This window comes from Petromyzon marinus, chromosome 50 (assembly GCF_048934315.1).
Source record: "Petromyzon marinus isolate PM22_M1 ecotype Great Lakes invasive population chromosome 50, UKy_Petmar_22M1.pri1.0, whole genome shotgun sequence".
Lineage (NCBI taxonomy): Eukaryota > Metazoa > Chordata > Hyperoartia > Petromyzontiformes > Petromyzontidae > Petromyzon > Petromyzon marinus.
The window spans coordinates 6,043,771-6,065,100 of NC_133716.1; the positions used below are offsets into that span (position 1 = coordinate 6,043,771).

Here is a 21,330-nt window from a genome sequence, read left to right on the forward strand (position 1 = left end):
CCAGCCACCGACCCACTCATCTGCCCACCCACTCAGCCGCCCACCCAGCGGTGTATATGCGAAACAGTGCTGGGCTCACTCACCAGCGCTGGAATCGATGCACAGTGCTGAGAATGGAGAACTGGTGCCAGCACTTGGCCACGTTGATTTTCCCGTCGATGGTGTCGGGGTTTCCCAGGTGGGCAAACGTGAGGTCCTGGAGAACCAGGCCACTGCACAACAAACAAATAGCCTTCAGAGGACCGTTGGGGCAAGTGCCGTTAACGAGTAGCACCTACGAATTTCCTGTTTCCGCACTCAAAGCTGTGGATGGCCAGCAGTATGCTCGGCCACTTTTGTATCGGGAGTGCCGATGTTTCATACACAACCACACCAGGTACTCATTTATGCTCCAGCTGACCTCTCGGAGGACCCACGACTGCTTCAGATATTGGATACTCATGACTGGCTGCGGACAGGAATCGAACTCGGGTTGTCGGATTTGTAGAATAATTTAGTTTCATTTAGTATTAACGCCATTTTTCAAGCGCAATACTATCACGAAGGTTTCGTGTTTGTGTGCACAAACACGGTCGACTATTTTACACGCTTTTATTTAACTCACTGTCTGTTGTTGTATCCTCAAAAAATCTTGTAACTCAATTTTAACCCACTTCCCAATGTGCTATCGATTGCAAACTTGTTATATTTATGTCATATTGATGACAATACTATATTCTATCATTAAAATATATATTAAACAATCTTTTTTATATTTTATATTTCGGCTTGGGTCTAATTGTCCACGCTCAACTGACGTTGGCTATAAATCACCACGGCCCCTTACGTTATGGCAAGCTTCAGGGCCACTTCCTGGAGTCGTGGAGTTCTGCCATGACTCGTACGGTACATTTCATTAAAGCGTATTTTTAAAAAAAGTATTTTTAAACATTTTTTTACAGAACATAATGGGATCTCTACTTGTCGTCCGCTGTGAAGCAAACGGCACCTCTGTTATGGTTAACACATCCACAGTATCAACCGGGGCAGGATGGGGGGAAGGGCAGGGTGGAGCATAGTGGGTGGGGGTTAGGTGGGGCAGGGCAGGGTGGGGCTAGGTAGGGGGGAATCCCGTCAACTCACAGGTAGGGGATCAAGAGTGGGGTGGGGCTAGGTGGGGTGGAGTGCGGGTAGGTGCGGTGGGGCTAGGTGCGGTGGGGCTAGGTGCGGTGGGGCTAGGTAGGACAGGGCTAGGCGGGGCGGGAATCACGTCAACTCACAGGTAGGGGATCCAGAGTGGGGTGGGGCTAGGTGGGGTGGAGTGCGGGTAGGTGGGGTGGGGCTAGGTGCGGTGGGGCTAGGTAGGACAGGGCTAGGCGGGGCGGGAATCCCGTCAACTCACAGGTAGGGGATGCAGGGCGGCTGAGCGTCAGCGAGCTCCGCTCGATAGGCACGGAACGACGACGAGCTGTCCATGATGCTCGTGTGCTCCGCCAGCCGCTGCACGGAGATAACCCCACGGCCCCCGTCACTTTACACACAATATGTTTGTATGTTCATCCTTCCGCATTGCAAATAGAAGGGCCATTGCCTGAAAAGTCAGCCGTTGCGTACATACAGTAGACTCTCGATTATCCGCGCTAACGACGGGGAGGACGGCCGCGGATAATTCAAAATCAGCGATAATCCCAAAAATATGAATTTACCGTGGATCTCGATGACAACACTTTCCTGCTCCCCGGAAAACTCTGCCCACTAAGTGGACAGCAGCAGAGCCACGCCAATCAACATCAACCAAACTCCGCCCACTGTTGTAAAGATATACAACTACCATACTGTAGGAACGATCACGTGGATTTCGGATTAACCAGAGCAACATATATGTTCGGTTTAAGCACGTGACTTGCAATAAACATTTCCAAGAATAACAATGTATAACTGTTTTTCGATTGTTAATTTGGTTTTAAGGGAAAATCCACGAGTTATAAAGTGTCAAAATTTCAGGTGCGCGGTGAATCCGCAAATCAGATAAACCGCACGAGGATAATCGAGAGTCTACCGTACCTTTATTTTAAGGCCACACAGTGCTATGGACGAAAGCGTTCCATGTTGTTGGCACACCACTGACAATTCAAATCTTCCTTCCTTATCATCTTCTTCCAAGCCAGAAGTCTCATTACTATTTTTTATGACACTCGTCTACCAAGTGAAGCCTCACCGAGTAGGCCACGGCTCGCATCGGTGGTCCTGGGCCTCCCCTAGGTCCACTCGGCTTTAAAATGAGCACCTGAAGCGGCGGTTATAAATATCAACACTGGGGGACGAGTGGTTGGGTGCGGTGCCGGTTACACCCAGGGGCGGAGCCAGGGGGGGTGACAGGGGTGACATTCTGCGTAGAAGTGTACGACACTCGGTCTGGCGGACTCCGTGCAACTGCAATGTCAGAGTGTGTCACCAACCGATGGCGTCTAGCTCAACAGCCTGACTCTCTAATCATTCTTGAAATTAAAATTTGTTGAATGTCACCCCGGCCTGAAATCCTGGCTCCGCCCCTGGTTACACCGATTGCACCACCTCACACGGGTGTTCGTCGGCGTTGACCGACAGCCTTGTGTCCCAACAGTCTGCCTGGCTATACAAGGGACCACCGTGTAAAACGCATTACCAACAGTCTGCCTGGCTATACAAGGGACCACCGTGTAAAACGCATTACCTCTCTCGTCTGCTTGTGCCAGTCCAGTCTGCGGATTGGCACCGAGTCAGCGGCCGACAGGATGGCGAGGTACGAGTTGAAGTTGTTCAGCTTCCGGAGGCACTGCGCCCCAGAAACATCGTCAACATCAGCCATCGTCCACATCCTCCAACATCGTCATCCTCCACATCGTCATCGTTAATATATCAACCCCCCATGAGCACCAAACATCGCCCACCACGCAATCATGATCATTATGACCACCGCTGTTCTTGCCACCATCACCAATTTAACAACCAACCACCACCAATTCAACCACTACCAATAGCGTCATAAATATAAATATCAGTGACGACCATCATCATAGCTGCAATCTGTTATTCATGATGATGAAAACATTTTATTATCATCAGCCTCAATATCATAAATATATTATTATCAATTGCCACCATTATCATAATCGTCAATTACCTTCAATCGCATTGACCACCATCCCCCCCCCATCCTTACCATTTTTTTTCTATGGGAAGGAGAAGTAAAAAAAACCCCAAGCCCAGCACAAACCTTGAGAATCTTGACGAATTTAATCAGCATTTTCTCCCGATCTTGTGCCCTTTCGTGCTGAATTATGATCGAACGAACCCTGGAGACAAAAACGAAACAATATCAGTTTCAATTTTCCCCTCATACCCTCTCTCTCTACATCAGCTCGAGCTTCCTGTAAATCACGTGGCTTCTGTGTGACCAACCCCACTCTGAACCACTCCCCCCCCCTCTCATCTATGGATCACTCTCTAGCTCTCTAAATCAGCCGAGCCTCCAGTAAACCACGTGGCGTGTGTGTTTAACCCTGACTCTGATCCCCTCCCACCTCTTTCCGCCACCACCCACTGTGAAAACCAGACGCCGCTCCTTCTCCATGCAGCTCCCTTCTGCCTCGCTCCTTCCTTCTCTTCTCCCTCTCTTCCCGACCCTCGCATGAACATCATAACCACCGCCCTCTCATCATCATAACCGCCCTCTCATCATCATCAGCGCCCTCTCATCATCATCAGCGCCCTCTCATCATCATCATCATCACCACCCTCTCATCATCATCCCCAACATCTTGGCCTGGTCATTCCTTCTTCCCCTCCTAACCTTCAGTCCCATTGTTCTGCTCTTTTTCCACTTTCCCAATCTGCATCTTCACGCTCAACTTTGGCACTCTTTTCTGTTTTTCCTTATAGTCTATCCTTGACGGCTCCACTTCCCGTGTTGTGCCACAGGTATACATTTTTTTTTACCACCATCGATCGCACCATCAACACAGTTGATGATATCGATCTGATTGGTCAACATACAGTGCAAAAAGCCACGTCTTGATTTACACTTGTGTGTTCTGGTGCCGGAGGTATTAAGATAAATCCGTGTTGGAGATTATTCTACTTGTAGACGTGTACGCATTAACGCGGGTCTGCATCACAGGCATCCCGCGTGTGCATGAGGCATGCGTGCGTGCGTGCGTGCGTGCGTGCGAGCGAGCCGTATCACCCACCAGTAGGACACGGCATTGAAGTGCTCCGTGAAGTGAGCCAGGTTCGGGCTCTGCTCCTCCGCCTGGTCACGCGCCCACATGAGCAGCTCCGGGATCTGTGAAGCCACGGAGATGCAGCAGCAACAACATGATCACTCTTGTCATCGACCGGATAGAGGGCGGCTAAATGGTACACGAGCGTTGGGACAGAGGGGGCTAAATGGTACACGAGCGTTGGGACAGAGGGGGCTAAATGGGACACGAGCGTTGAGAACTTGGAGCAATCGGGCCCGGCTTACCTCTTTCCAGGGGTTTAACCAGACCGGAGCTCGCAGATCCACGAAAGACATGGATACAGACACGTGCGCAAGCTCATATTGCAGACGGGGTTGTTGGTGGCTGGGTCATGTAGCCCCCCCCCCCCCGCATGCCCAGTCACCGGATGGTCAAGCAGCTTTTATTTAGCCCGATAAAGGGGGCTAAACGGGCACGGCAGGGGCTAGAGAAGAGATGGGCCGAGGCGGTACAGGAGGATGCGGAGCTGAGTGAACTTGCCGATGACCGGTACCGGCAGTGTCAAGGTCGGCCCCTGCGGAGGTGGAGGCTCGAGAAGGACGCTACTAAGTTCGTTGGGAGGCAGCCGCCCTCCGGCAATGAGCGCCGCAGTGATGTCACGTCGATTAGTGGCGAATGGCGGCACCTCGTGCCAGGCTAGGTGACATGTGTCGACTGTCGCTCCTGCACCTGTATCTTGAGGAAGAGCTGCGAGTCGAGCAGCGTGAGCTGCTCCGCCAGCTCCTGGCTCGGGAAGTCGAGCAGCGTCCGTTTCCTGCACCGGGCATCGCCACCATCACCGCGAGCGCCGCCACCGCCGCACGCCGCACGCCGCACGCACATTGACAACACAGGACAGTGAGCGAGGGAGCGTGCGCATGCGTGTGCGTGCTTGGACGAGACGCTGTCTGCGTGTGTGCGTGCTTGGACGAGACGCTGTCTGCGTGCGTGCGTGCCTGGACGAGACGCTGCGCGCCGACAGCGGCGACGCGGGCGGCACCGCTTGCTCGAGGCGCCGCTCCTCGGCCTTGGCGAGCACCGCATCACGCAGGCGCCGCGCGCCCCCCAGGTCCCCCCCGGAGAGCAGCGAGCAGCTCGCCTCCAGCAGCAGCGACAGCAGCTCGCGCGACAGCTCCCGCGGGCTGTCGCAGCGGGTCGCAGCGGGTCACGTGGAAGGGGGGGTCACGGTTACGCTCGAGCGGCTGTTGGGATTCCGCGTCGCTTTAAAAACGGAACTACGGCGGGCATCGGGGAACCGCGGAGGATCTAATGAGCACATGGGGGGGGGGGGGGGGGGGGTTGAAAGTTTGCGATGCTTCAGGTGTCAAACCGAGTCGACCGTCGGCGCTCACCGTAGCTCCTGCACGACGCGCAGAGTCATGTGCAGCGTGTCTCGTCCAATCAGCTCCTCCACTCCCGAAGCGCGGCAAAACTTGGCAAGCGTGGGCGGTGACGAGTCAAGGCCTTCATCGTCGCCATCATCATCCTCAATCCATACATCATCGTTATCCAACATATTCTTAACTGGTAACGTGCACATAATTATTTGAGGATACCACATTGGCAGTTGGTGCATGAGTACTAATAACGCGAAACTCGCTTTAGTTAATAACGCCGCGACCTTAAAGGGGAAAACAATATTAAATGGGTGACATTGCGGGCAATGGCTGTCATCTGGCGAGATGTTAACTAACTCTCCTGGTACACGGAAGGTCGTGAGTTCGATCCTGACCCTGACGCCTGTATATTTGTAGTTTGCATGATCTCCCCCTCCCCCCCCCGCTGTTTTTCTCTCCACATTTAGAATCAACAACATTCGTTTATGGAGTATTTGACTGACATTCATGTCCACGCCATGATGAAGCCAGTTGGTTGCGCTAACATTTGTGACAGTCGGGTCACTTCTGAAAGCTCAGTGGGCCCTACCTCATAAAATAAAAAGTTTAGTATAGATTTAGTGAAAGAAGGGTGATTGCCCAAAACAGCTTATTACTTAAATTTTAATTTAAAGCTTTCGTGACTGCAGTAATTCATATTCTTAGTTTTTTCGGTAAAGTCACGTTGAAGAGAAACAACAAAATAATAAAATATATATAAAACAATAAAAAATTCTCACGACGTTTCGACCATAACTCAAACGGTCATCTTCAGGTGTGTTGGTTTGCATAAATTTATTTTTAAACGGCGCATTTATTTATTTATAAAAAAACGTTGGCATCACGCGCAGCGATTTGGCAGTTTGCCCAGGACTCGTCCCTCTATTTTTTTTTTTGAAAAGAGGAGGTGGGAGACGAAATTTTTTATAATGTATGCTGTCTGAAAGCCACTGTAAGCGTGAACAATCAATTAAGAACTGAAATGGTTTATCAAATCTTTCCAATGATTGCTAAGATAGAATCCATCTTCTCGGTTGAAATTGTCTCTGTGCTTGTATATGTGGATAGCCTCATGAACGAATCTCTCATGGAAGCCAGATGGCTTACAAAGAACCTCCGTCTTGGAAAAGTCAATGGCATGTGAGCCTACTGAATTAGAACAATGATCTGCTACGGCCGAGGTGTTGGTCCTACCGTGTTTAAGGTCTGCTTTATGTTCACGAATGCGGTCCGAGACATGGCGTTTGGTTTCTCCAATGTAACTACTACCACAGAGGCAAACCATGAAGAAGAACCCTCTTGAGGAGCCTTTCAAAACCATCACTTTACCCTACATTGCTGGGATCACAAAAAAGATCTCCAAAATCTTGAATAAACACAAGATCCAGGTCCGTTTCAACACATTACATAAAATCCGTGATCTGGTTCCGTCTGTAAAAGATGTGATTCCGGACATACAATACCCTGGTGTCTACAAACTAAGTTGCCTCTGTGGTAGTAGTTACATTGGAGAAACCAAACGCCATGTCTCGGACCGCATTCGTGAACATAAAGCAGACCTTAAACACGGTAGGACCAACACCTCGGCCGTAGCAGATCATTGTTCTAATTCAGTAGGCTCACATGACATTGACTTTTCCAAGACGGAGGTTCTTTGTAAGCCATCTGGCTTCCATGAGAGATTCGTTCATGAGGCTATCCACATATACTAGCTCAGAGACAATTTCAACCGAGAAGATGGATTCTATCTTAGCAATCATTGGAAAGATTTGATAAACCATTTCAGTTCTTAATTGATTGTTCACGCTTACAGTGGCTTTCAGACAGCATACATTATAAAAAATTTCGTCTCCCCCCTCCTCTTTAAAAAAAAAATAGATGGACTAGTCCTGGGCAAACTGCCAATCGCTGCGCGTGACGCCAACGTTTTTTTAATAAATAAATAAATGCGCCGTTTAAAAATACATTTATGCAAACCAACACACCTGAAGATGACCGTTTGAGTTATGGTCGAAACGTCGTGAGAATTTTTTTATTGTTTTATATATATTTTATTATTTTGTTGTTTCTCTTCAACGTGACTTTACCGAAAAAACTAAGAATATAAGCTTATTACTTTTCGATTTAAAGCTTTCATGACTGCAAGGATTCATCTTCTTTGGTTCTTTCGGTAAAGTCACGTAGAATGAGAATAAAATAATAAATTGATAAAATAAAATAACACAATAATATTCTCACGACGTTTCGGCCACAACACAAGCGGCCTTCATCAGGTGAAGGGACGAGACTGTCTGGAGGACAGCGCTGGAGCGAACACAGCCAAGCTCAGACTGCGACCTTTAAGGTGTGTGAGAAGAAACAGTGCGCCTTGACAAAGGAATTAGCATAGAATTTAGCATTTAAATAGCTGAGTGATTAGCTTGTGACTGGTCAGAGAAATGGCTATGTTAAAGTCAAAGCATACACATCCACAGAGGCACCCCTTGACAAAGGAATTAGCATAGAATTTAGCATTGAAATAGCTGAGTGATTAGCTTGTGACTGGTCACAGAAATGGCTATGTTAACGTCAAAGCATCCACATCCACAGAGGCACCTAGTACAAGTCAAACAGGAGAATTTAGCATTGAAATAACTGAGGGATTAGCTTGTGACTGGGCACAGAAATGGCTATGTTAAAGTCAAAGCCTACACATCTGAGCTATTAACAGTAACTGGGTATACACTACACTATATAATGAATACTATATAGTAAACCAATAAAAAACTAAAATATAAATTACCTCAATGTTATAATCTTAGTTCTTTCGGTAAAGTCACGTTGAAGGGAAACAACAAAATAATAAAATATATATAAAACAATAAAAATTCTCACGTTTCGACCATAACACAAACGGTCGTCTTCAGGTGTGTTGGTTTGCATAAATTTGTGTTATGGTCGAAACGTCATGAGAATTTTTATTGTTTCATATATATTTTATTATTTTGTTGTTTCTCTTCAACGTGACTTTACCGAAATAACTAAGAATATGAATTACTGCAGTCACGAAAGCTTTAAATCAAAATTTACCTCAATGTTATCAATAAACTCTATATATTCTCCAATCAGCTAAGCTATCATTTCTGTGACCCCCCAGCCACCGATGACTCGGCAAACAAACACAAAAACAAACCCCATGACGTATAAACACTTTGGACTATGGCCCTCTTTAGGTGCAAAGGTTATTGACGAACGTGCCAAGTTTGCCATTCACTCATTCATCAGCGACTGCCAATTGACCAACGGCTCGCTGGAGCCAGGCTCGATTGATCGACGGAGCGAGCGGTGAGAGCTCCAGCGGAAGGCAAGGATATCGGAGCAGCAGCTTCTGCAGCAGCTCCTTTGGCGAGAGGAAGGAGCGGTACGTCATGAGGAACACGTCCCGGAAGCCAGCTGCGTGACATGGGACACGGGGAGCAGCGTGTGGAAACATCGCCACAGCCAGCAACAACAGAGTCACCACCACCACCGCCGCCGCCACAGTCACCACCACTGTCACCCACACCACCAACACCGCCATCGCCAACACAGTCGCACCACCACCATGGCTAACCCCAACACTACCACAGCATCATCACCACCACCACTACAACCACCACCATCATCACCTACAGCCATCGCTACCACCAATACAAAGACGAACATCGTCACCATGGCTAAAAGCCAACGCTACCACAGCAGCATCACCACCACCACCACCAACAACAACCGCCATTCGCCACTAAGTGGCGGTGACGTCACCTCGGCGCTTGTGCCACCACCACAGCCGTTGCTACCACCACCAACAATACAACGCTGCCTGCTGCACGTGTTTGCTCCACCCCCCACCGCCACCCCCTCCTCCCCCTAAAAAAAAAAACGAGCATTCGCTTAGAGTGCAGGAAGTGAGCGAAGCGGGGGGGAGTTGGGCCGTCAGGCCGCTTACCGTTGGCCTCCACGGTGGCGTAGACGAGGAGCGAGTTGACGTAGCCGCCCCTCAGGTCCGGCCCGTCCTCTCCCTGCAACGCGGGCGGATTGTTCGGCTCGGTCATTCGTTTTTCCCATGCTATTTTGCGCCGGCGATTCACTCGGTTCTGCCCGGTTGCTCGTTGCCGCACGCGCGCCAGCATTTACTCGAGCAGGCGGTCGCGGGCCTACGCACGCCTGTCACCCAAGCACTGCCCGAGGCGAGGGTTGGCGGATCACACGGGCGTCGTTGAAGCTGCCTTCCCCGTGGGCGTCGAGGACGGGCCGTGCCCTGGCTCGGCTCCTGTACGAGGATGGAGCGTTGCTTCCCCCCCCCGCCCCTCACCTGCATGGGGTTTTCTCCGGGTGGTACGGCTTTCCTCCCAATTCAAAACTCATCATTAATTGGTCTCTGTGTCAGTGTGCAGGTCTCTATGCATGTCTGTGCATCTGTGCGAGTGTGTGGGTCTCTATGCGAGCCTATGGGTCTCTATGTGCGAGTATGCGGGTGTCTATGTGAGCCTATGGGTTGTCTACGCGAGGGTATCGGTGTTTATTGCCAGTCACAGTGGTGACATGGCTGAAACCATAAACTCGCTACGCTTGAGAAACCGGTTTAATCACGGACTGCCGAAACATGGACGCGACCCCAGGATCTCAGCGCCCTGACCTCTGCGCGACCCGGTGACCTCCCTCACCTCCTTCTTGAAGACGAGCCCGGCGTGTAGCTCGGTGAAATCGGTGACGGAGAGCGCTCGAGACTCTCCCGTCAACTCCTCGCGCTCCAGCGAAAACACCTCGTCGTTGGCGGCCTGAGTCCTATCGCGGCACAATTCCACATCGTCATCGTTGTCGTCATCATTGTTATCAACGTCAACACTGCCATCATCGTCGTCGTTAACATGGCCATCGTCATCATCACCATCATTGTCATCACGAGCAAAAACGTCATCCCCATTGTCACCGCTGTCGTAATCATCGTCACGAACAGAAACATCATCGTCGTCGTCGTCTTAGTCCTCGTTGCACATGATTGAATGCGTGGGCGCATCAATCGACATTAAACGATAAAGTGATGCATCGTTAAAGGCCTACACATCGACCATCATCCTCGTCATCATGACAGTTGACTGCTTATCCATCTCGTCTTTCTCCCCATGAGTGGGAGGACGGGGTGGGTGGGCGGGTAGAGCAGGTGAACTCACCCGGGACTATCGGGGTCGCCGAAGGGTCGACCTCCGGACGCAACGAACCGCTCGCTTGGAACGACCGGTGGACAGACCTCTGTCACAATCACCATCTGCGTCACGCACAGACACACACACACACAAGATCCCCGTGTAGTCACACAGGCTGTGTGACTGCAGATGGAGGATTCGTCCACACTCCGCTGCACCGCCCCTACTCCTGCCCAACCCAGGGGTATATACAGCCTCCTCCTCGACGCCCGCGTGGAAAGGGGAGTTTCGCAACATCTTGTGCAATTGATCCACCAACCCTCCCCCACGCCACCTCCCGAAGCGCCGGATTGGAGGCAGCCGCGTTGCGGTGGCGCGAACCGCCAAGACGCGGACACTCTCGCGCCCGCCGCAACCGTGCGGACCGACCGCGCTCCGGTAGCCGCACCTCGTCGTCACTCACGGTTTGCCGGCGCTTCGGCGGCAGGGCCGGCGGCAAGGCCGAGCAGGCGAAGAGCGGCGAGGCCGAGGGGGAGGAGAGCGGCGAGGGCAGCGGAGACGCGGGGCTGAACGGCGCGAACGGTGTCGGAGGTAGCTGGGCAGAGCTCGATACGGGCAGTGCGTAGTCGGACAGCAGCTGCATGTAGGTCTGGACTGCGAGCGCACGGCAGGGTCACACAAAGACAACGAACCCCCGGTGTAGCCTTTAAGCGGACCGTTGGGGCGAGTGCTGTTAGAGCGAGCGGCGCCTACGATGAGCACAGTTGGCTACGTAGGGTGCGAAAGAAGTTCAACGTACATACACCTATGAAGGCCGGCACATGGCAACCGAGGTAGCGGGTGGCCAACACCTCGCCTGGCCGCCTTCGTCTCCCCGCTGCTGATGAGCACTTGCTCATAGGCGACAGAGGCATGCTTTCTTTGACACTTTCCAGTCAAGTCAACCATCCAGAAACCGTCGTGGCCAGAGACGGGACGGACGTTTGGGTTGTCATCCCCCACGGACGGACACGCGGTAACCACCGCTCTACGGGATTCGTATCGACGTGAAGTTTACTTGTTGCATGCGGTAGGTTACTTTATCCGGTAGGTTACTTTATCCGGTGTGGTCGCACACTCTTCCCCCCGCACCCCTGACCCCCCCGGCTCACTCTTGCTCTTCTTCTGCGGCAGCGGCGGCGGCTGCTGCGCCGGCTCCACCGAGAGCTCGTGCGGGAACAGCTCCTGCTGCTGCCGCTGCTGCAGCTCCCACGGCGGCAGCGGCGCCAGCTGCCCCAGCGGCGTGAAGATGCCCGGCGTGAGCGCGGCCTCCGACGCGGACGCCGGCGGCGAGGACGACGGCGGATCCTCCGCCTCCTCCTCGCGACACGCGGCGAGGAGGACGGAGGAGGAGGAGGAGAAGGGCGGCGGCGGTGCCGCCGCGGCGGCTAGTCCCGGCGGAGCGAGCAGCAGCGCCGACGGAAGCGACGCGCGCCCCGTGTCCGACGCTCGCCTCTTCTTCTGCGGCAGCCGCGGCGGCGGCGGGCCGCCGCGGCTGCGTTCGCCGTCGTCGTCGTCGCTGCGGCCGCCGCACTGCGTCCCTGCCGGCGGCGGACGGTCGCCCTCTTTGCTCCGCCTCTCGTGACGGGGCGGCGGCGGCGGCGACACGGGCGGCCGAGCCAAGCGGCCGCGGTGCATGGGAAGGGTGGCAGTGGCGCCGAGGTCGTCGCGGTGGTCGTGGCGGTGGCGGCGGCGAGGGTAGGGAGGGTACACCGGCTCGGAGAGAAGGAGCGGACCCTGCTGCAAGGGGACGACGTCACGGGCGGACGGGAAATCATCACCAGCAGCAGCATCATCATCAGAGGTCATTTGGTGAAATACCACATCTGCCCATCACTATTCAAACTGGCTCAACTCTGTGTTCAGAAGAAGAGGCATGGCCTAAACAGAAAGAGGCAGAGCACAAAGAGGAAGGAGTGGGGCTTAAAAGTGAACTTCCCTGTTGCTCTCATGTAACTAATAAACACAACAGAGGATAAAAAAACACGTGCACAGCAGGCAGCATGGCTTTAGTGCCGCAGATGTGCACCCTCCTATTGGCACGGTTGGCTATGTAGGGTGCAAAAGCTCAACATACAGTAGTCCTTCGGTGAACAGTAACATCGGTTGAAGGTTTTTCGGTTAACTTTTCGCCTCCCAAAGGACCACCCCATGGCTTCGACGAAGGTTAACATTTTGATTAACGGTACGTTTACGTTATGCACGCGGTCGCCAATTTTGGCCAATCCGAGCGCTCGTAAGTGGGGCTGAGCCATGCCCTCAGCCAATCAGTGATGCCCATGTATAACCGTTTAGACCTCGACTGGCTTTTTTCACGTAATAACGTTTTCTGTTTTGGCAGAGGAAACAGCTCTCTTGTGGACTTATTTTTCAACTTATACGCGAATTCGATAAACAGTTATTTCGGTAGTGTTCGTGGAACGGATTAAAAAACGTGAAGCGAGGGACTACTGTACGTACATGTGGCCACATGACGAGCGGTTGAGCTAAAGAGCTCTTTTGTCAAGGGTAAGCCTCACGGGCGGGACGGGGAGGGGTAAGAGGAGGATGCAAAACAGAAAATGTTAAACGTCACAGTTATGCAATCTGAAAAGGAAAACCCATCACAACAGCAGTGGCACATAAAAAAAAACAAATCTAGAAACACCCGTTCAAACGTAACTTAACAGGGAATTGAAATACATTCAAGGGGGCAAATTAGAATACAACTTTGCGGCACCTTAACACCCGATACAGCCGAGAAAACAACAAATTCGGAGTGAGACAAATGCACGACGAACCAACAGATGGCAATGAAAAATTAGCAGCGTGACTTTGGAGGTTACATTCACGGTGGCATTGTTTTGCTCAATGTTCATGCGGCCATCGGACTGAGTGACTACTGTGTGTGGTGTTATCTTGGTGTGCTCTGGGACTCTTAGTTGTTGTTTATGCTGCCTTGCCAAATCTTGATAAATCACACTTGTACAATTACTTTATATTGAGCGATTTGCTTACCTTTTTCTCTATTTTGCACTCCTATCGTTGGTTTTTGTGCATCATTGGCTACTGTAACTTTTATGACCACTTGCCCCTACTGGACATCCGCGAAAAAGAGCTTCATTAGCTCATCGGATTCCTCTTCCAATCGAAACAAAGATGCTGATTCTGTGTAGCATTGGTGCATTTGAAGGTGGTGATCAGAGATAAATTGATGTGTGGGGAACATCTTTTGGCCATGGATTATTTGTTCATATTTTTTTTTACCCAGATCACTGTTACGAGTCACACACCGCTCATCGTCACTCGCGGTAAGCCTCCGGTTCATTCCGGTGAAGGTTGTTCACACGATCGTTGTCGTCGGTCTACCTGTGCTGTACGTAGAACTTCTTTCGCGCAGTACGTAGCCAACCGTGCCAAATCGGAGTGTGGAGGTTCGTCTAACATTTTTTCCAATTGCATTCTTGTCACCGTCAGCTCCGAGGGCCACGATGTGAAACGATTGTTAAAAACGGACGAAGGCGGACCGAGGAGGAAAAACAACATTCGCACAATTACCTCCTCCTCTAGCTCTTGCTGATGATGTCTGTGCCAGGCAGGCAGGGTGCAGCACCCGTCGCACGGCGGGAGGAACTCCGGAATGGAGCACCCATCGCTCTCCAGGTCTATCACACGAGCACACAAAAGATAAAGACCCACCGTGTAGCCTTAACAGACTGTTGGGGCACGTGCTGTTGGCGAGTAGCAGCACCTTACGAAGGCCTGCATCGGCACGCGAGGCAGTGGGTGGCCATCCCCACACCCCAGTGCTAATGTTTAACACACACCGCACTAAGTACTAATTTGAGGCCAAATTGACCTCGGGGGAGGCCCAGGACTGGTTCAGATATTTGCCACCGATGTTGAGGGCAGGAATCGAACCGGGGTCACCAGGTTCATAGCGCCGTACGCTAGCCGCGACGCTACGTGAGAACACACACACACTTGTCAGACAAACCCAGATATCCACTGCTGGATGAATATTTCCCCACCCCATGTTGGATTGCTCGAAGAGTTGGAGCAATGGTTTGCTCACCGTGCTACAAACACCCGCAACCCGAGTTTAATTATCAGCCACGGCTCGGTGGAAAGAGATAATCTAACCTGGTTCTGGACCGCCAACTTCCCCAATTCACCCTGATCAACTCGATAGATGACATTCAATTGAATCCAGTTAAGAGCTAATTGTGAAAAGCAATTTTTTTCGGGATATTTAGTGAAGTTCACGTGGTGCTGGCTAAGTTAACCTCCTGAGAGCGACACCAAGAACCCAGGGCCCGAAAGCCAATATCTTGCCAGTGTGCTGCTTTAGTGTCTTCGGCACAGCCATTATGAACCCCATGAGACAAAATCATCAAGCCTCAGGGTATGAAACCCAGATTTTTGTGGAGCTGGCTCAGGAAACTCAAACACAGCCATCATGAACTCGTTCAGAGACAGACATCCACACACACACACACACCCGAGATCATAGGTTCTGGCTCAGAAGTCTCCGATATGGACATTATGAGCCCCTTGAGAGAAAGACAGACACCCAGTCCCTCGAGCTTTAACCCAGGATGGCAGCAGTGCTGGCCCAATGCCTCTCAACGCCTACTTGACTTTCCTGCCACCAGACTTTGCCACTCCCCCACCCCCCCCCACCACACCGAACTCCTGAGCACCCCCCGACCCGACCCCACCACAGCGCGCGCGTGGGAACGCACCGAGCAGCTCGATGCTGGTGTGCAAAGCCAGCACGCCGGCGGCGCTCCTTGGCTCGTCGGCGCCCGACACCAGCAGCTCCTCGGAGCGACTCCACAGGCCGCGCGTCTCCAGGGGCGCCGTCGCCAATGCCGGCGTCGTCGCCGCCGCCGCCGCCGCGGCCGCCGGCGCCGACGCCGGAGGAGGAGGGACGAGGGGCGACTTGCTGAGCAGCGCCGGCAGGGTGCAGCACCGCGTGGAGCACGGAGCCTCCTGCTGCGCGGTCGTCGCGCGAGCGGCGCACGCACGCACAAACACACGGTGCCAAACGGGCACAAGGGGCAAGGAGCAACCGTGCGCACGTACGCCACGCATCGTGCGTTGCAGAACGATTTTGTTCATCCTGTTCGCGCCAATTGTCTGTCGTGGGCTTTCGTGTGAATCCATAACATTTACTCAAATTGTAAATGTCGTGGGTTTAACTCTCCAACAAACCGGTGTGCTGAACTCGTAACTGATGGGCACGTTTTGTTTTGTTTACGTGACAAACCTTGCTAATTGGCTGTGTCGGGTGGTGGCGGATTGAACAACACGTTTGTATTCACACGATCTAATCCAAAAAAAAAAAACGTGATTACAAATTATCTGTTGTTGTGTTTTGCTCTCGTGCCTCTATGCCTTCCCCTCCACCCGTCACTGCCGCCACTGCCGTGCGTGCCAACGCCCGGACACCGCACAAGGTACTCACTCGAGGCAGAGTCGGTTTGGATATCCGCCAATGGACGTTGGCCTTGAGCGGAAAATCCAAATCGAAGTGGGTGGGGATGCGTAACGCGGAGCGATAACCATCGCACGACCCCTCCCCACGTATGTAAAAACAACGACGACATACACAGATAACATACACACACACACACACATATAGATCCCCCTCATATATCCTTAAGAGATCACAGGGGCAAGGGCCGTCCAGGCGGGCAACTGGATCCGAGCCCAGAACTCAGCGGTCGCTGGCTCAACCCTCTTTGACCATCCCCCGGCCACCTCAGTCCAGCGTTATTAATTCGGCGACGGATTTTTTGTTTTTGTTCCTGCCAGACTCACCGAACAGCTGACGGCGCCACCGTCGCGGGGAAGGCTGCCCCCGACGGGGCGGCACATGGGCAGCACGGTGGCCACAGGCACCAGGGCGGTGTGGCCCGCGACGCGCCTCGCGAACAGGCTCACGCTGCACACACACACACACACAGGGCAAACCTCCCATTAGCTCCCACGCACACCTCCGGTTAGCTCCCACGCACACCTCCGGTTAGCTCCCCCGCACACCTCCGATTAGCTCCCACGCACACCTCCCATTAGCTCCCCCGCGCACCTCCGATTAGCTCCCCCGCACACCTCCGATTAGCTCCCCCGCGCACCTCCGATTAGCTCCCACGCACACCTCCGATTAGCTCCCACGCACACCTCCGATTAGCTCCCCCGCGCACCTCCCATTAGCTCCCCAGCGCACCTCCGATTAGCTCCCACGCACACCTCCGATTAGCTCCCACGCACACCTCCGATTAGCTCCCCCGCGCACCTCCCATTAGCTCCCCAGCGCACCTCCGATTAGCTCCCCCGCACACCTCCGATTAGTTCCCCCGCGCACCTCCGATTAGCTCCCACGCACCTCCGATTAGCATGGTTGGCTATGCACGGTGCGAAAGAAGTTCACCATATGTACAAACCCAACAACCATCCCCTCCCCCCGCGTGAACGTCGATCACTTTCCCTTCCTCTCAGCTCCCTTCGCCTTTCCACTCCTTTCCTTACCCTCCCCTAAAGCCCTTTCTGTGACCCCAGCGTGCCCTCTGTTGTGGTCACTCATTCCTCGGCCGTTGCACCTCCCCCCCCCCGGCCGTGCAAAAAAAAGAAAAAAAATCGACGTTTCCATTACCGCTTTTTAAAATCTTCAGTTAGGCACAAATGTGGGCAAAAAGAGACCCGCGCAATGATCAAATGAAGGAACGGACGGGGCACGGTTGGGGGTGGGGGGGGCGCTCACCTGGGCACCGTGAGGGCGGTTGCGGAGAGGAAATCGGGAGGCCGCGGCCTGGGAGGTTTGGGTGGGGGGCCCGGTCCGACGTCCGTCTCCAGCAGCACCCCCAGGGAGAGGCTGTGCTGCGTGGCGAGCGTGTCGGAGCGGTCCAACGTTGGCTCGGCGGCGTCTGGCCTGCGCGCAGAGGGGTCGCCGCGGACACGAGCGATGGGGGGAGGGGGGGTGGGGGGCGTGAGAACGGACGAGGGGAGTACTCATCGCGGCGCGAGGTGCGTGGTTGCAGGGCGACGAGGCGACGACGTAGACAAGAGCTCGAGTCTTGAATTGAATCGCGGGCCGGAATCGTGACGATTCATCAAATCGCGCGGAGAGTTAGGGGGGAGAACCCAAGGGAGGGAATGCACCGCCCGGAAGGATGTTCCACCATGGAGATGGACAGGCGACAGGTCAGACAGGGAGACAGAGGAGCAGACAGCCATACGGGCATAGAGACTGGCAGACGGAGATACAGGCAGAGAGATACAGGCAGAGAGAGAGACAGGCAGAAAGAAAGACAAGCAGACACATAGGCTTGAGAGACAGACAGATAGACAAATACACACGCAGGTAGGGAGGCGGCATGGCCGAGCAGAGGACGAAGAGAAGGACAGACAGGAGGACTGTGAGACGAAGAGAGATGCAGGCAGTCAGACAAACGCAGTCAGACACAAAGACAGACGGGCAGAGCGAAGGACGGTCGCGCCGAGAGACAGGCCGGTTGAAAGAAGAACAGTCGGACACACGAGAGACAGACAGACAGAGAGACTCGTGCAAACCGAGCGAGCGTCAATACCCGTGCGCTTTCAGCGAGCGCCCGTCCACATCGTCTGCAGGGGGGGCGTTCTCCTCCTGCTTCTGCATCACTCGGAGCAGCTCCTGCAGTCGGGCCCGGCAACGGAACAACGCGCGCTCAGCAGGCCGCATTAGGAAATCTTAAGAAATTGTTGGTGCCTGCTCATCGCATGGCTGCCTTCCCCGCTCGTCTGCGGTTCCCCTCCACGTGCCACTTTGAGTCGTCCTCTCTCTCTCTCTCTCCTTTCGCGAGCGAGCGAATAATCCACGCAGCGGCGCCGTGTTAAAAACTTGAAAGCATTCAACATTTAATCGAGGACTAAAGGTGCATGTACGTACGTATGTTCAACTTCTTTCGCACCGTACACTGCCAACCGTGCTAATCGTTGGTGCGGGTGGGAAGGATAGCAAGCTTAACACAAAAATCGGTCCTAAAGAATTTAGTTTTCAATCTAGATGACTTTAAAGCGCAGAGCACCAGTTGGCTTCCTAATATCGGAAGGAGGAACGTTCCAGACGGCCGCAGAAGCGCGTGCGCAGATTTTCTCCGGGTGCTCCGGGGTCGCTGGGGGGCATGGGGTGGGGGCCGGCGTACCCGCAGGCTGTCGGTCACGCGCTGCGTGACGGCGAGAGCGGCCGAGTGTTCGGGGGGGCGGCCCCCCACCAGCAAGCGGTCTGAGCAGCGTGCCAGGTCCGTGAGCGAGCGGTACACTCGCCGTTCGCGCCACGCCACCTCCGGGCTGCACACACACCACACACACACACACACAAACATCCACCCCGTGTAGCTTGTAAACGACTGTCGGGGCAAGTGCCGTTAGCGAGTAGCGCCTATGAAGGCCCGGCGCGGCACACGAGGGGGTGGGTGGCAAGCACCACATGCCCGGCCGCCTTTGTATCCCCAGTGGCAATGTTTATACACCGCGCCAGGTCGTGGTTTTGAGGCCGAGTCGACCTAGGGGAGGACCGAGACCGGTTCAGATAATTGTCGCTGGTGTTGGCCGTGAGCGGGAATTGAACCCGGGTCGCCGCGTTTGTAGCGGAGTGCAATAACCACGACACTACCGCTCCCGGCTGCACAACAAACAAAGATCTCAGTGCAGTCTTAACAGACTGCTGGGGCAAGTGTTGTTAGCGAGCACCCGTGAAGGCCGGCATGGTGGCCCACAAGCCAAAGCAGAGGAAACGCACACACACAGACTCCAGACAGAGAGAGACGCCCGAGGTCGGGAATCGAAGGCGGGAAATTTCACTCCCCAGTGACCAACGACCGACAGAAGCGACGAGCCCACGGCTGCCATCGCCGCTTCAGGGGTTTGTATGCCGGGGACCAGTGAAGTGGGGAGGGGGTACGGGGGGGGGGGGAGCACTCCCCAACCTGAGGGGCTGGGGTGGCAGGCCGGAAAGGAGGCTCCAGACGGCCTCGAGTACTCGGCTTGCCGTGCCCGGCAGCAGCTCCAGGACGCCCTTGTCGAGGATGGCGCGGTAGTAGGTGAGGGCCCGCTCCACGGACGCCAGGCCCTCCGACGGGCCGGCCTCCCCCTGCTCGAGGAGAACGGACAAAACGGGGGAACAAAGATTCCCCCCCTCCCCAACCCTGACTCCATGAGGCCCTCGCGGGCCGTTTCGGGCAGGTTTCCGCTAAGGGTCGGCGTTGGTGCATGAGGTGGCAGCGGCGGGCCCCTTGCACGGCTTAGACTGCATGTGTCTCCCCCTCCTCCACCCCACGATTGCTGATGTACGTATGTTGAACTTATTTCGCACCGTACGCAGCCAACCGCGATAACCGGAGGCTGAGGCTGAGTGGACCTAGGGATAAGCCCCAAAACCGGCAAAGATATTTCGACGTTCTTTGTTTCGAAGTCGTACGAGGGATAAGCACGCGCCGTTTGGGCGGGATGGATGCATGCCACTAGATCTCACCGGGCGAGGGGGGGTGGGGGGGACGGCAGCTTCCCGTAATTTGGTGACGCTGCATTGGCCGTGGGCGCACGATCGCAGGTAACAAAAGAAGCCAAACGCATTCATCAACAACAGCACCGTGCGTGGCAACAATGAGGAAAAATTTATCAGGGCGGTAACCATGTAGGCTACGTTTACGTGCTATGAAGGAGGGCCATTGCCCGAAACGTCATCCATTGTACATTTTTCTTTTAAGGCCCTACGGCGTGTTGAGTTTTGTCACGAGTTATTTTTTCGTAATGTTTACTTTTAAACGCACCGCATTCGCTCACCCTCAAAAGAGAGGGAAAGGGAATGACTCTGGGGTGGTGCCAACAAGTACCCAAGCTCTGCCGTCCTCTGCATATTCAGGTGCTATCAACGAATTTATCGAGTGTCTGCGTGTGGGAGATTACCAATGCGCAAGAGGGGACAACGCGATATCCCATACAGACGGAGCAGGTGGACTTCCACATTGTTGCTGCACCGCCTTCTCGTGGCGAGCAAGGCCTTGGGAAGCTCCTCCACGCCCACGGGAAGGGAGATTCATGGCATTTGCATGCGGCAATAAACTAAAATTAAACTATTTTTATTTATTTTACCAGGTAAGGCCCACTGAGCTATGTAGCTCTTTTTCAGAAGCGACCTGGCCGCAAATGATAGCTCAACGAGGTGGCACATAGCGTGGAAATAATTTGCAGTGGCCAAACGCTCTAAACGCGTGCTCATAAACGTGCAAGGAAAAACCGGTGGACCCGGAGAATAATCGACGCGACCATGGGGAGAGAGACACAACATGCAAACTCCAAATATACAGCAGGCGTCAGGGTCGTGATCGAACCAACAACCTTCTGCATACCAGGCGAGGGAGTTAACATCTTGCCACTGTTGGCGCCCTTATCCACCAACATTCGCCGCTGCCTCCACACAGCGCTGGGGTGCAGGCAAGCCACGTGCGTAGTGCACAGCCACCACCGCAGTTCGATTATCTTTTCAGGAAA

The 21,330-nt window shown here is 53.7% G+C and overlaps 1 protein-coding gene across 3 annotated transcripts in view; it reads right to left on the reverse strand.

Annotated features, from left to right (window-relative positions):
• Positions 1-21,330, reverse strand: part of LOC116953089 (uncharacterized) — a 41,061-nt gene that overhangs the window by 3,957 nt on the left and 15,774 nt on the right. Inside the window, exons 3-23 of one of the 3 annotated variants that reach the window (XM_032972917.2) lie at positions 19,767-19,930; positions 18,984-19,128; positions 18,390-18,472; positions 17,564-17,731; positions 16,624-16,747; positions 15,543-15,795; positions 14,356-14,462; positions 11,931-12,555; positions 11,243-11,433; positions 10,807-10,901; positions 10,300-10,420; positions 9,582-9,654; positions 8,971-9,049; positions 5,594-5,683; positions 5,198-5,383; positions 4,932-5,016; positions 4,209-4,303; positions 3,236-3,314; positions 2,693-2,794; positions 1,382-1,479; positions 84-212 (exon numbers count right to left, since the gene is read on the reverse strand). In XM_032972917.2, the coding sequence (XP_032828808.2) occupies positions 84-212; positions 1,382-1,479; positions 2,693-2,794; positions 3,236-3,314; positions 4,209-4,303; positions 4,932-5,016; positions 5,198-5,383; positions 5,594-5,683; positions 8,971-9,049; positions 9,582-9,654; positions 10,300-10,420; positions 10,807-10,901; positions 11,243-11,433; positions 11,931-12,555; positions 14,356-14,462; positions 15,543-15,795; positions 16,624-16,747; positions 17,564-17,731; positions 18,390-18,472; positions 18,984-19,128; positions 19,767-19,930 (3,092 nt within the window). Of the gene's footprint in view, positions 1-83; positions 213-1,381; positions 1,480-2,692; positions 2,795-3,235; positions 3,315-4,208; positions 4,304-4,931; positions 5,017-5,197; positions 5,384-5,593; positions 5,684-8,970; positions 9,050-9,581; positions 9,655-10,299; positions 10,421-10,806; positions 10,902-11,242; positions 11,434-11,930; positions 12,559-14,355; positions 14,463-15,542; positions 15,796-16,623; positions 16,748-17,563; positions 17,732-18,389; positions 18,473-18,983; positions 19,129-19,766; positions 19,931-21,330 lie in introns of all 3 variants that reach the window. The other 2 variants (XM_032972916.2, XM_032972915.2) reach the window with 2 other exon arrangements.